Genomic DNA, 15,593 nt, shown 5'->3' on the forward strand with positions numbered 1-15,593 from the left:
TAAATTTGCGAATGAGACAAAGATAAGTAGGAAAGTAAATTGTGAAGAGGTTATAGGGAGACTACAAAGGGACATCAATAGATTAAGTGAGGGGACAACAATCTGGCAATGGAGTATAATGTGAGCAAATGTAAAATTCCCCATTTTGGCAGGAAGAATACAAAAGAAGCATTTTACCTAAATGATGAAAGATTGCAGAGCTCTGACATCTAAGACAATCTGGGTGTCCTAACACAGGGATCACAAAAGGTTAGAATACAGGTACAAAATCTAATAGAACACTGTTGTTTATTGTGAGGGGAATTGTTTATTGTAAGGGGAATTGATTACAAAATTAGGTAGGTTATGCTTCAGTTGAACAGGGCATTGGTGATACCTTTTTTCATTCATTTACGGGATGTGAGCATTGCAGGGTAGGCCAACATTTATTGCCCATCCCTAGTTGCCCTTGAAAAGGTAAGCTGCCTTCTTGAACCACATAGATCTTAGCATCATAGAATTCCTACAGTGCAGAAGGAGGCCATTCAGCCCATCGAGTCTACACTGACCCATCAAAAGACCACCCTACCTAGGCCCAATCCGCCACCCTATTCCTGAAACTCCACCCTAATTTAGCATGGCCAATCCACCTAACCTGCACATCTTTGGACTGCGGGAGGAAACCGGAGCACCCGGAGAAAACCAATGCAGACACAGGGAGAAAGTGCAAACTCCATCCTGATAATTACCTGAGGTCGGAATCGAACACAGGCACCTGGCGTTGTGGGGCTGCTGTGCTAACCATTGTGCCTCTGGGCTGCCCACATCTGGAATATTGTGTACAGTATTGGTCTCCTTATTTAAGGAAAGATATAAATACATTAAAAGCAGTTCAGAGGTTTAATGGATTAATATCAGGAATTAGCAGATTGTCTTATGATGGAAGGTGGAAAAGGTTAAGTTTGTATCTACAAGTATTTAGAAGAATACGAGGGGACTTTATCAAAATCTTTGAGATCCTGAGGGGTATCTACAAGATGCATATTCAACCATTCTTCAACCTTTGACAGAACATATCCAGCTTACAAAGGACATTTACAGGTGGCGCAGTGGGTAGCACTGCTGCCTCACTGTGCCGAGGACCCAGGTTTAAACCCGGCCCTGGGCCACTATCCGTGTAGAGTTTGCACATCCTCTCCCTGTCTGCATGGGTCTCACCCCCACAACCCAAGGTAGGTAGATTGGCCACGCTAAATTGCCTCTTAAGAATTGGGCACTTTAAATAAAAAAATACAAAGAACATTTACGACTCCACAATGCTGAGGTGCAGGCTGTCTTTAAGAAGCACCTACAATAGCAACCCCCCCCCCCCCCCCCCTTGTTGATGCATTCAGCCAGTGAACAGTGTGGATTCAGGCAGCAATCGTTTAAAATAACAGACAGCACAAATTTAACATACTGTGTGGCACTGAGTAGCCATGGACTAATTGCTCATTGCGATCCCAGAACCCGTTTCAGGTAGTATCCTAGTTCTCCCTCACAGTTTGTCTGATTTGTTAGACTTTCTCAATTACGACAGAGGTTTTCCGATCATGCATATTTTTGTTCTGTTTTTGATCTGAAAAACCCAAGAAGCTTGCAGCTGATTTCAACCATTTTCTTTTGTTTAATTGTACAAATTCAGGAAAAAAAATCCTAGGTATCAAAATTGATGAATGTTTCTCAAAGGGAACTGCAAAGGTGTAATTGGTACATACTGTACTTACTTTTCAGAAACACCCTGCTGAACAACTTGATATTGCATGTAAAATGCTCGAGAAAGGACTGGATAGCATAGAAGTAGCTCGTTCAGCAACTGTTTCAATAGACAAAACCTTGCTGTGTGACACTAGCTATATGAAGGTAAGAAAAGCTATCAGTTGATCTAATGATGAATTCTTTTAGCAGGTTAGTTAAGGAGATGGTGTCTGTTAAATAAGGCTACTGAATAGACCATCTTCTCAAGTAATTCAGGATACTATCAATAGATATGAATTCAGCGTGAATTTGAGGGCTGATTTTAAACCTCCCTGGCTGATGGAAACCAGGTGACAGGTAGTTAAAATGGCTCAGTGATTTATCCACACGGATTCTCCTTCTTATAGATTGCAAATCAACCAGCTCTTTTGGGACATCTGCTGGAGGGCAGCGAGGTCCTTCTCTAAAGATGCTGATGGGAATCTGATGACATCCTCGAGGTCCAACTGCAATTTAAAAAAATATATATATTTTATTCAAATTTTTCGGTCAAACAAAGACAGTACAAAGTTTTCCCCTTTTGCAACTTTAAAACAATATAAATAATGATGATGACCGTTTTTTTAAAGAAATAATATATTAACTAGACGGCAACTGCCAGCAACAAAAATAAAAACTAGCCAATATCCAAAATAATAAAGTCACAAAAAACAATATAAATAACTCATATACAAACACCTGTACAAAACCTCTGAGGGCCCGGATGGGCCCTCCCCTCCCCCCCCCCCCCCCCCCTCCCCCCTGGGTTGCTGCTGCTACCTTTCCCATTTCCCTTATCGTTCTGCGAGATAGTCGGGGAACGGTTGCCACCGCCTGGTGAACCCTTGAGCCAAACCACTTAGTGCGTATTTTATCCGCTCCAATTTTATAAACCCCGCCATGTCGTTTATCCAGGCCTCCACGCCTGGGGGTTTAGCTTCTTTCCACATAAGTAATATCCTTCGCCGGGCTACTAGGGACGCAAAGGCTAAAACATCAGCCTCTCTCGCCTCCTGCACTCCCGGCTCATCCGCAACCCCAAATATCGCCAACCCCCAGCCTGGCTCGAACCGGACCCCCACCACCCTTGAAAGCACATTCGCCACCCCCACCCAGAACCCATGCAGTACCGGGCATGACCAAAACATGTGGGTGTGGTTCGTTGGGCTTCCCGCGCATCTCCCGCACCTATCCTCCACTCCAAAAAATCTACTCCAGTCATGTGCGCCCTATGTAGAACCTTGAATTGTATCAGGCTGAGCCTGGCGCATGAGGACGAAGAGTTTACCCTACTTAAGGCATCTGCCCACAGCCCCTCCTCAAACTCTTCCCCTAGCTCCTCTTCCCATTTTCCCTTCAGCTCCTCCACCATCGTCTCCCCCTCGTCTCTCATTTCTCTGTATATATCTGACACCCTACCATTCCCCACCCATGCCCCCGAAATCACTCTGTCCTGAATCTCTTGCGCCGGGAGCCGCGGAAATTCCCTCACCTGTTGCCTCGCAAAAGCCCTCAGTTGCATATATCGAAATGCATTCCCCGGTGGCAACCCATATTTTTCTGTCAGTGCTCCCAGACTCGCAAACGTCCCGCCTAGGAACAAATCCTTCAATTTCACAATCCCTGCTCTTTGCCAAGCTTTAAATCCCCCATCTATCTTCCCCGGGACGAACCTGTGGTTGTTCCTTATCGGGGACCTCACCGAGGCACCCGTCACTCCCTCATGCCGTCTCCACTGCCCCCAAATTTTCAGCGTTGCCACCACCACTGGACTTGTGGTGTATTTCTTCGGGGAGAACGGTAAAGGCGCCATCACTGATGCTTTTAGGCTGGTTCCCCTACAGGACGCCATCTCTAGTCTTTTCCACGCCGCTCCCTCCCCTTCCCCCATCCACTTGCATACCATTGATATGTTGGCGGCCCAATATTAGTCACTTAAACTCGGCAGTGCCAGTCCCCCCCTATCCCTACTACGCTGCAGGAACCCCCTCTTCACTCTTGGAGACCCACACACACAAAACTCATAATGCTGTTATCAACTTTCTTGAAAAAGGCCTTTGTAATCATCACAGGGAGGCACTGGAACACAAAAAGAAACCGCGGAAGGACCACAATTTTAACCGCCTGCACCCTACCCGCCAGTGACAGGGGCACCATGTCCCATCTCCTAAAGTCCTCTTCCATCTGCTCCACCAATCTTACTAAATTAAGCTTATGCAAGGTTCCCCAGTTCCTGGCCATCTGGATCCCTAGGTACCGAAAATCCCTTGTTACTCTCCTCAACGGCAAATCATCTATTCCCCTACCCTGTTCCCCAGGGTGCATCACAAGCAGCTCACTCTTCCCCATATTCAATTTATATCCTGAAAATTCCCCAAACTCCCTGAGTGTCTGCATTATCTCGGGCATCCCCTCCACTGGGTCCCCGACATACAACAACAAATCATCCGCATATAGTGACACCCGGTGCTCTTCTCCTCCCCTAAGTACTCCCCTCCACTTCCTAGAGCCCCTCAGCGCTATGGCCAGTGGCTCAATTGCCAACGCAAACAGTAACGGGGACAGAGGACATCCCTGTCTTGTCCCTCTGTATCGACGGAAGTGGTCAGATCTCTGCCTATTTGTAATCACACTTGCCACCGGGGCCCTGTATAGAAGCTGAACCCATCCAATAAACCCCTCTCCAAATCCAAATCTCCTCAACACTTCCCACAGGTAATCCCACTCCACTCTATCAAATGCTTTCTCTGCATCCATCGCCACCGCTATCTCCGCCTTCCCCTCCGGCGGGGGCATCATCATCACACCCAGCAGCCTCCGTATGTTAGTGTTCAATTGTCTCCCCTTAACAAACCCCATTTGATCCTCGTGAACCACCCCCGGGACACAATCCTCCATCCTCGTCGCCATCACCTTGGCCAAAAGCTTGCCATATACATTCAGGAGGGAAATAGGCCTGTAAGACCCGCACTGCAGCGGGTCTTTGTCCCTTTTCAAGAGCAGCGATATCGTCGCCTCCGACATCGTCAGGGGCAACGTCCCCCTTTCCCTGGCCTCATTAAAGGTTCTCGTCAGAAGCGGGGCCAGCAGGTCCACGTATTTCCTATAAAATTCCACCGGGAACCCATCCGGTCCCGGGGCCTTCCCTGCCTGCATGCTCCCAATCCCTTTTACCACCTCCTCCACCTCAATCTGTGCTCCCAGTCCTGTCCTCTCCTGCTCCTCAACCTTCGGGAATTCCAACTGGTCTAGGAAGTGCATCATTCCCTCCTTCCCTTCCGGGGGCTGAGCCTTATACAGCCTCTCATAAAATGCCTTAAACACCCCGTTCACCCTCTCCGCTCCCCGTTCCATCTCACCCTCCTCGTCCCTAACCCCTCCAATCTCCCTCGCCGCCCCCCTCTTCCTCAGTTGTTGGGCCAGTAACCGACTCGCCTTCTCTCCGTACTCATACTGCACTCCCTGTGCCTTCCTCCATTGGGCCTCCGCCTTGCCCGTGGTCAACAAATCAAATTCCGTGTGCAACCTTCGTCTTTCCTTGTATAGTCCTTCATCCGGAGCCACCGCATACTGCCTATCCACCCTCAAAATTTCTCTCAACAATCTCTCCCTCTCTTTGCTCTCTTGTTTCCCCTTATGGGCCCTTATGGAAATCAGTTCCCCTCTGACCACCGCCTTCACTGCTTCCCAGACCACTCCCACCTGAACCTCTCCATCGTCATTAATCTCCAGATACCTTTCGATACATCTCCTTACCCTTACACACACACCTTCGTCCGCCAACAATCCCATATCTAATCTCCACAGTGGGTGCTGTTCCTTTTCCTCTCCTACTTCCAGATCTACCCAATGTGGGGCATGGTCCGAAATGGCTAGAGCCGAGTACTCCGTCCCGGCCACCTTCGGGATCAGCGCCCTTCCCAGGACAAAGAAGTTTATCCGAGAATACACCTTGTGGACATGGGAGAAGAAGGAGAACTCTTTACTCCTAGGCCTAGTAAATCTCCAGGGATCCACTCCTCCCATCTGCTCCATGAAGTCCTTAAGCACCTTGGCCACTGCCGGCCTAGACCTGGACCGGTCCAGCCCTGGATCCAGCACCGTGTTGAAGTCTCCCCCCATTACCAACTTTCCCGCCTCCAGGTCCGGGATACGCCCCAGCATACGCTTCATGAAGTTGGCACCATCCCAGTTCGGGGCATATACGTTCACCGGAACCACCGCCTCACCTTGCAATCTGCCACTCACCATCACGTATCTACCCCCACTGTCCGCCACTATGGTCCACGCCTCAAACAATACCCGTTTCCCCACTAATATTGCCACCCCTCTATTTTTCGCATCCAAGCCCGAGTGAAATACCTGTCCCACCCATCCTTTTCGTAATCTGACCTGATCCGCCAGTTTCAGATGCGTCTCCTGCAGCAGGACCACACCTGCCTTTAATTTCTTTAGGTGCGCAAGTACCCTTGCCCTCTTAATCGGCCCATTCAGCCCTCTCACGTTCCACGTGATCAACCGGGTTGGGGGGCTCTTTTACCCCCCCCCCCCCCCCCCCCCTCGTCGACTAGCCATCCCCTTTTTTAGACCAGCTCCTCACCCGGTTCCCACGCACACACTTGTCCCCCCAACGGTGTCCTCCCATCCCGACCATCCCATCCCGTAGCAGCTCCCCCTTCCCCTTAACAGCAGCAACCCAGTTACCCCCCCCCCCCCACCCCGCTAGATCCCCCTCTAGCGTGATTGCTCCCCCCATGTTGCTTCCAGAAGTCAGCAAAATATGGCTGACCTCGGCTTCCCCCGTTTATCCTCAGCCTCCCATTGTGTAAGGCCCCCTCCTTCCTGCGCCCCCTTTTCCCGCCATAATTACCATAGCGCGGGAGCAAAGCCCGCACTTCCCACTCGGCCCCGCCCCTAATGGCGCAGCTCCCTCTCTCCTTCCCCCTCTCCTTCCCCACCGGCGCCCACAGTTCACCATACCCCCCCCCACATCGAGGGGAAAGAGAAAATATTCCCCCCCTTCCGATTCCCAGTCGCATGCAATCACACCACTACTTTATTACAAAAGTTCTTTCTCTCTCCAGTCTAGTTCAGCTTCTCCTCTTCAATGAATGTCCACGCCTCTTCTGCCGTCTCGAAGTAGTGGTGTTTCCCTTGATGTGTAACCTACAGTCTCACCGGCTGCAGCATACCAAATGTAACTTTCTTTCTGTGGAGCACCGCCTTGGCCCGATTGAAACTCGCCCTCCTTCTCGCCACCTCCGCACTCCAATCCTGGTACACGCGGATCACCGCGTTCTCCCACCTGCAGCTCCGTGTCTTTTTCGCCCATCTCAGGACCATCTCCCTGTCTTTATAGCGGTGAAACCTCACCACTATAGCTCGAGGTATTTCTCCCGCCTTCGGTCTTCTCGCAAGGACTCGATATGCTCCCTCCACTTCCAAGGGGCCCATCGGGGCCTCCGGTCCCATTAAGAAATGAAGCATCGTGCTCACATATGCCCCGACGTCCGCTCCCTCTGCACCTTCGGGAAGACCCAAAACTCTTAGGTTCTTCCTCCTCGAGCTATTTTCCAGGGCTTCCAGCCTCTCCATACACCTCTTATGCAGTGCCTCGTGTGTCTCTGTCTTCACCACCAGGCCCTGTATTTCGTCCTCATTTTTGGCAGCCTTTGCCTTCACGCCACGAAGCTCCAATTCTTGGGTCTTCTGTGCCTCCTTTAACCCCTCAATCGCCTGCAGCATCGGGGCCAGCACCTCCTTCTTTAGCTCCTCAACGCATCGCCGAAGGAACTCTTGCTGTTCCGGGCCCCACACCAAACGGCCTCCCTCCGCCGCCATCTTGCTTTGTGCTTCCCTTCCTTGCCGCTGCTCCAGAGGATCCTCTGGAATCCGGCCACTATTATCTCCTTTCTCCATGTACATCCGGGGGGATTCCCTTCTGTTTCACCGCACAATGGGTTTAGCAATCAAATATTGCCGTTGGGGCTCCCAATAAGAGCCCAAAAGTCCGTTCAAACGGGAGGTGCCGAAACGTGCGACCTAGCTGGCCATCGCCGCACCCGGAAGTCTCCAACTGCAATTTTAACCATTGGTTTGTGTAATGGACCAGAGTTTAGAAAACTCCAAAGTATATTATGGAGTACAACTGATCTATAACTGTTTATTGAGATGATTTACAGAGATGATTTGGAGTTGGGGACCAAGGGCAATGTGTCCAAGTTTGCAGACGACACTAAGATGAATGGTAAAGCAAATAGTGCAGAGGATACCGGAAGTGTAAAGGGATTTGGATATGTTAAGTGAATGGGCGAGGGTCTGGCAGATGGAATACAATGTTGACAAATGTGAGGTTATCCATTTTGGTAGGAATAACAGCAAAAGGGATTATTATTTAAATGATAAAATATTAAAACATGCTGCTGTGCAGAGGGACCTGGGTGTGGTAGTGCATGAGTTGCAAAAAGTTGTTTTACAGGTGCAACAGGTGATTAAGAAGGCAAATGGAATTTTGTCCTTCATTGCTAGAGGGATGGAGTTTAAAACTAGGGAGGTTATGCTGCAATTGTATACTGTGTTAGTGAGGCCACACCCGGAGTATTGTGTTCAGTTTTGGCCTCCTTACATGAGAAAGGACATACTGGTGCTGGAGGGTGGGCAGAGGAGATTCACTAGGTTAATCCCAGAGCTGAATGGGTTGGATTACGAGGAGAGGTTGAATAGACTGGGACTGTACTCGTTTTCATTTAGAAGGATGAGGGGGGATCTTATAGAAACATATAAAATTATGAAGGGAATAGATAGAATAGACGTGGGCACTGGCAGGTGAAAGCAGAACTAGGGGGCATAGCCTCAAAATAAGGGGAAGTAAATTTAGCACTGAGTTTAGGAGAATTTCTTCACCCAAAGGGTTGTGAATCTATGGAATTCCTTGCCCAGTGAAGCAGTTTAGGTTCCTTCATTAAATGTTTTTAAGATAAAGACAGATAGTTTTTTGAAGAATAAAGGGATTAAGGGTTATGGTGTTTGGACCGGAAAGTGGAGTTGAGTCCACAAAATATCAGCCATGATCTCATTGAATGGCGTAGCTGGCTCGAGGGGCCAGATGGCCTACTCCTGCTCCTAGTTCTTATGTTCTTATTCCAGGTGTGGCCTTAGCAAGGCCCTGTTAAATTGCAGCAAGGCATCCCTGCTCTGGTATGCAAATCCTCTCACTATGAAGGCCAACATAACATTTTCTGCCTTCTTTACCGCCTGCTGTACCTGGATGCTTACCTTCAGCGACTGGTATATGAGGGCACCCAGATCTCGTTGCACATTCCCCTCTCCTAATTTATGGCCATTCAGACAATAGTCTGCCTTCTCGTTTTTTCTACCAAAGTGGTAGAAAATTTCTCCAAATTATACCACTAGTGGAGGCAGTGGCGTAGTCATATTATCACTGGATTAGCAATCCAGAGACATGCTCTGGGGACCTGGGTTCATTTCCCACCATGGCAGATGGTGAAATTTGAATTCAATAGAAATCTGGAATTAAATGTCTAAAAGGTGACCATGAAACTGTTGTCGATTGTCGTAAAAACCCATCTGGTTCACTGATGTCCTTTAGGAACGAAGATCTGTCATCCTGACCGACAAGAAATCCCAGATCCACAGCAATGTGGTTGACTCTTAAGTTCCCTCAGGCATGGGTAATAAATGCTGGCTCAGTTGGCAATGCCGTCATCTCATGAACGAATAAAAAAAAATCTGCCATTTCACTCAACTTGTCCAAATCACACTGAAAGATCTCTGCATCCTCCTCACAGCTCACCCACCCACCCAACTTGGTGTCATCTGCAAATCTGGAGATATTACATTTTATTCCCTCATCTAAATCGTTAATATATGTTGTGAATTGCTGAGGTACTAGCACCGATTCCTGCGGTTCCCCACTAGTCACTGCCTGTGAATTTGAAAAAGACCCGTTAATTCCTACTCTTTGTTTCCTGTCTGCCAGCTAGTTTCCTATCCAGATCAATATACACTACCCCTAATCCCATCCACTTTAATTTTGCATACTAATCTCTTATGCGGGACTTCTGAAAGTCCAATTATACCACATGCATTGCCTCCCCATCATTATCTCTACTAGTTACATCTTCAAAGAATTCCAATTGATTTGTCAAGCAAAATTTCCCCATCATAAATACATGCTGACTCTGTCTGATCCTGCCACTATTTTGTAAGTGTCCTGCTATAAAATCTTTGATAATGGATTCTAGAATTCTCCCCATTGCTGACATCAGGCTGACTCGTCTATAATTCCCTGTTTATTCTCTACCTCCCTTTTTAAATGGTGGAGTTACATTAGCTACCCTCCAGTCTGCAGGAACTGTTCCAGAGTCTAGAGAATCCTGGAAGATGACCACCAATGCATCCACTATTTCTAGAGCCACTTCCTTAAGTACTCTGGGATATAGATATCAGGCCCTGGGGATTTATCAGTCTTCAATCCCATCAACTTCTCCAACACCATTTCTCAAATAATATTGATCTCCTTCAGTTGGGAAGGCTGTTATATTTTCCTTGTCAGGCCAACCTGATGGCAAGCAGCTCCAAGATCAGAACAGGCAAGGAAGATAGATTAGCAATTTTCCTTTTGTTTGCCTTGCCAGCCAGGAAGAGCAAGATTGCTCAACCCCAGCCCAAGTATACCCCAGGCGATCTTTGCTTGGGCTCTGCTTCCTCTCCCTGCAGGCAAGCTCTTCCATCTTCCTTCTTAACCGCTTACATGTATTAGGAACCATGGCATTGGATCTGCTGTGATACCCATCTCCCCTCTGAAATCCCACTTATTGCCGAGTTCAAATAGTAGGCTGACCTTTTAGATGAGACTTGGGACTTAAAATTTCATTGGTCTAATGCTGCTGCAGACCAGCCACTTTTCCTTCCATCTTGGCCTCTGGCCACATGATTCTCATTACCAGGTCTGTGAAGCATAATGTGTAATAATAATAATCTTTATGAATGTCACAAGTAGGCTTACATTAACACTGCAATTAAGTTACTGTTCAAATCCCTTGAGTCTGGGTGCAGCAAGGTTAAATGTACTGGAAGTAGAGAAAAGCACTACCTGGCACTGATCATACAAATTTACTGCACTGAAAAAGGACATTCAGCCCACCTGACATGGGCTGGCCAACAAGCAGCAATCTCAACTAATTTCTCTTTTTAGCCCTTTGTAGTCTTGTAGGTTGTGGCACTATAACAGTATCCAGGTACTTTTAAAATCTGCTGAAGGATATTTGCTCCACCACCCTTTCAGGCACCGATTTCCTTCTCCTCGCCAACCTCTGGATGAAAATGTTTTCTCTCGAGTCCCCTACGGTATCACAGTGGGAAGCATTGTTGCTTCACAGCTCCAGGCTCCCAGATTCGATTCCAGGCTTGGGTCACTGTGTGGAGTTTGCACGTTCTCCCCGTGTCTGCGTAGGTTTCCTCCAGGTGCTCCGGCTTCCTCCCACAAGTCCCGAAAGACGTGCTGTTAGGTAATTTGGACATTCTGAATTCCCCTTCTGTGTACCCAAACAGGTGCTGGAATGTGGCGACTTGTTCTTGATTAATAAGAGGATCAGGGCTTATGGCGAGAAGGCAGGAGAATGGGAATGAGAAAAATATCAGCCATGATTGAATGGCTGAGCAGACGCGATCGGCCAAGTGGCCTTATTCTGCTTCTATGTCTTATGGTCTTATGAATTAGGGGCTTTTCACAGTTACTTCATTACAGCACTGTAGTTGAACTCCCTAGGGAAACCATCACTCTCATCAGTATTATTTACTATTTTGAGAGGAAGATGTACATAGATACAATTTGATATGGGCCAGGGTTTAGAAAACTCCAAAGTATATCATGGAGTTCACCTGACCTACAACTGTTCATTCATTTTGGTTACGATGAGCACAAGGGCCTATTTTTCAGGTGTTATTCAACAGAGGCCTTAAGCACTTTTAAACAAAACAAAGTGTATTCTACAAATTCAGTTAACATTTTATAAACACACATAGTAAGCATTTTTATCAACTACAAACAGAAACCCCCACACAGATATACCTTAATAACTTCCCTTTCAACTGTTGCAATTTGATAACAACATCCACTCAAGCAGGAAAACCTTTTAACAAAACAGCAGGTTTGAATTCTTTCCCGAAAACAGTTATCACTTTTAAATTATCAACTGACCTGGACACCTTTTAACATACAGAGCGAGAGAGACAAAAGAAACCTTCTTTGTCTGAATCTAGCTTCCAACTATGTAAACTAAAAGTAAAACTCAAAACCACAGCCAACTCCCCGACTAAGACGAAAGTAAAACCCAGAGCCACAGCCCAGCTCCACCCACACAATGACATTACTGAAGCCATTTGATAAACACCCATTTCTCAAAGGGACACTACCATGACAATAAATACATAGAACATAGGAGCAGGAGGAGGCCTGCTGACTAGTCTATAGTCATGGCTGATCATCCAACTCATTAGCGTAATCCTGCTTTCTTCTCATATCCTTTGATCCCATTCTCCCCTAGTGCTATTGCCAGCCGCCTCTTGAATATATTCAATGTTTTAGCATCAACTACTTCCTGTGGTAATGAATTCCACAGGCTCCCCACTCTTTTGGTGAAGAAATGACTCCTCATCTCTGTCCGAAATGTTTTACCCGGAATCCTCAGTCTATGACCCCTGGTTCTGGACACACCCATCATTGGGAACATCTCCCCTGCATTAACCCTGTCTAGCCCTAGAATTTCTATGAGATCCCCCCTCATTCTTCTGAACTCCAGTGAGAACAATCCCAACCTAGTCAATCTCTCCTCATATGACAGTCCCGCCATCCCTGGAATCAGTCTGGTAAACCTTCGCTGCACTCCCTCGAGAGCAAGAACATCCTTCCTCAGAAAACGAGACCAAAACTGAACACAATATTCTTGGTGTGGCCTCACCAAGACCCTGTATAATTGCAGCAACACATCCTTGCTTCTGAACTCAAAACCTCTCGCAATGAAGGCCAATATACCATAATATACCATTAGTCTTCTTTACCGCCTGCTGCACCTGCATGCTTACCTTCAGCGACTGGTGCACAAGGACACCCAGGTGCCGATGCACACGCCCCTCTCCCAATTTACAACCATTCAGGTAGTAATCTGCCTTCCTGTTTTTACTTCCAAAGTGGATAGCCTCACACTTATCCAAATTATAATGCATCTGTCATTGATTTGCACACTCGCCCAACCTGTCCAGATCATGCTGGAGGATCCCTGTATCCTTGTCACAGTTCACCCAACTTGGTATCATCTGCAAACTTTGAGATGGTACATTTTGTTCCCTCATCCAAATCATTAATATATATTGTGAATAGCTGGGGTCCCAGCACCGTTCCCTGCGGTACCTCACCAGTTACTGCCTGCCAATTTGAAAAGGACCCTTCTCTTTGTTTGCTCTCTGCCAACCAGTTTTCTATCCACCTCAATACAATTCCCCCAATCCCATGTGGTTTAATTTTGCACAGTAATCTCTTATGCTGGACTTTGTCAAACGCATTCTGAAAGTCGAAATATACCACATCGACTGGCTCCCCCTTGTCAACTGTACTGGTTACGACTTCCAGTGGCGGCTATGAAGGAGTAAGTTGCACATTTGGTGGCTCCCGCTCTGGTCGGACTTTTGGACCTTTTCCCCCGATCTTTTAACGGACTTGAATTGCAGAACGGATGTCAGTGGCAATTCTCTACTGAATTCCCACTTCGGTGCTTGGAGAAAAGGACTAGAAGTGTTCGTAAGGGCAGAAATAAGAAGACAGAGAAGACTTGGGCTGTAGTTGCAACAGGAGACAGCATGGCGGAGGGGCGAACCTCTGGCTTGACGACCCAGCAGTTTATGGAGCAGCTGATGCAAGTCATCCAGGAAGGCTTTGCTACACAGAAATGGGACTGCTTGGACCCGATAAAAGCATTGTTTGAGCGGCTGGAGCTCAGGTTGGACGCCCAGGATCGGGCGATCCAGAAGGTGGAGAAGGCGCTGGCTGAACAGGACGAGCATCAGACTGCGGTGGAACTGGAGGTAGGGATGCTGCGGGACCAGCAAAAGAAGCTTCTGGAGAAGGTGGAGGACCTAGAGAATAGGTCCCGCCAGCAGAACCTAAGAATTGTCGGGCTCCCGGAGTGGTCCGAAGGAACTGACGCTGAGGCACACGTCGCAGGCATGTTTGAGAAGCTGCTGGGGGATGGGGAATCTCCCGACCCTTGGAGGTGGATAGGGCTCACAGAGCACTTGCGAAGAAGCAGCGAATGGGAGATCTCCCGATGGCTATGGTGGTGAGATTCCACAGGTTCTCGGATAAGGAGCATATTCTGCAGTGGGCCAAGCAGACACGGAGCTGCAAGTGGGGCAATAGCATTCTGCAGGTTTACCAAGACCTGAGCGTGGAGGTGGCCAGGAGGAGAGCAGGCTTCAATCAGATCAGGGCGATCCTTTTCAAGAAAAGGGTGAAGTTTGGTCTGTTATACCCAGCCCGTCTCTGGGTCATGCATAAGGATCAGCACTTTTACTTTGAGTCGCCTGAGGACGCGTTGGACTTTGCAAGAAAGAAAGGGCTGACGAAGGACTGAGAACTTTTGGACTTGGCTGCAACGTTCGTGTTTCTGTTTTCTCTGTTTTGTTTCTCTGTTTTTGTAAAAAGTTTCTCGTTTTGCTTGGAACTAGCAGTAGAGCTGGGTGAGTTTAGGTTTTCATTTGCACTGTTGGGGGATGGAGGTGTGCTAGTTTTGATCTTGGTGTTTTTCGGTTGGGCAATTGTGTGGGGATTGTTTGACGTTGGAGTTGTTTTTTATGAGCCGGGGGGGTGGTGGTGAGGGTGGGAAGGGAATAAGAGGTGGGAGACTATCTGGCGCCAGGGATGGGGGCCACTAAGCCAGCTGGGAGAGCTAGCTCTTGGAAGCGCAATGGGGGGTGTGCATATGTTTGGTTTAGGAAAGGGATTGGGTTACAGGGTGTTGTTGCTAGGGGGGCAGAGGAGGGTGAATGTTCTGCTGGCAAGGGAGGGACTTGGGCTGAGGGACAGAGAAGGGGACGGGGACTGCCTGGGGTTGGACCGGTGGAGGCGTGGATCACGGGCTGGTGGCGGGCCTAAAAAAGGGGATTACTGATTGGCGGAGGGGGGGGAGGCAATGAGCCCCCCAACTATGTTGATCACCTGGAATGTTCGAGGGTTAAATGGGCCGGTCATAAGGGCACGTGTCTTCGTGCATCTTAGGGGATTGAAAGCAGGTGGTGCTGTTGCAGGAGACACACCTTCAGGTAACTGACCAGGTTAGACTGAGGAAAGGCTGCGTCAGCCAGGTGTTTCATTCAGGGCTAGATTCAAAGACTAGAGGGATCGTGATCCTGATCAATAAGCGGGTGGTGTTTGAGGTGGGTAGAATAGTCTCTGATGTGGGAGGTCGGTATATTATGGTTAGTGGGAAACTGGAGGGGGGTGCAGGTGGTATTAGTGAATGTATATGCGCCAAATTGGGATGATGTGGGGAGCACGGTAGCATTGTGGATAGCACAATTGCTTCACAGCTCCAGGGTCCCAGGTTCAATTCCCGGCTTGGGTCACTGTCTGTGCGGAGTCTGCACATTCTCCCCGTGTGTGCGTGGGTTTCCTCCGAGTGCTCCGGTTTCCTCCCACAGTCCAAAGATGTGCAGGTTAGATGGATTGGCCATGCTAAATTGCCCATAGTGTCCAAAATTGCCCTTAATGTTGGGTGGGGTTACTGGGTTATGGGGATTAGGTGGGGTTACTGGGTTATGGG

The 15,593-nt window shown here is 48.1% G+C and overlaps 1 protein-coding gene across 2 annotated transcripts in view; it reads left to right on the top strand.

The window, feature by feature from the left end:
* Positions 1-15,593, top strand: part of LOC140388177 (cilia- and flagella-associated protein 54-like) — a 948,449-nt gene that overhangs the window by 127,459 nt on the left and 805,397 nt on the right. For both annotated transcript variants that reach the window (XM_072471937.1, XM_072471938.1), the window contains exon 5: positions 1,753-1,881. In XM_072471937.1, coding sequence (XP_072328038.1) covers positions 1,753-1,881 — 129 coding nt within the window. The remainder of the gene's footprint in view (positions 1-1,752; positions 1,882-15,593) is intronic.

The sequence above is a fragment of the Scyliorhinus torazame genome, chromosome 13 (assembly GCF_047496885.1).
Source record: "Scyliorhinus torazame isolate Kashiwa2021f chromosome 13, sScyTor2.1, whole genome shotgun sequence".
Lineage (NCBI taxonomy): Eukaryota > Metazoa > Chordata > Chondrichthyes > Carcharhiniformes > Scyliorhinidae > Scyliorhinus > Scyliorhinus torazame.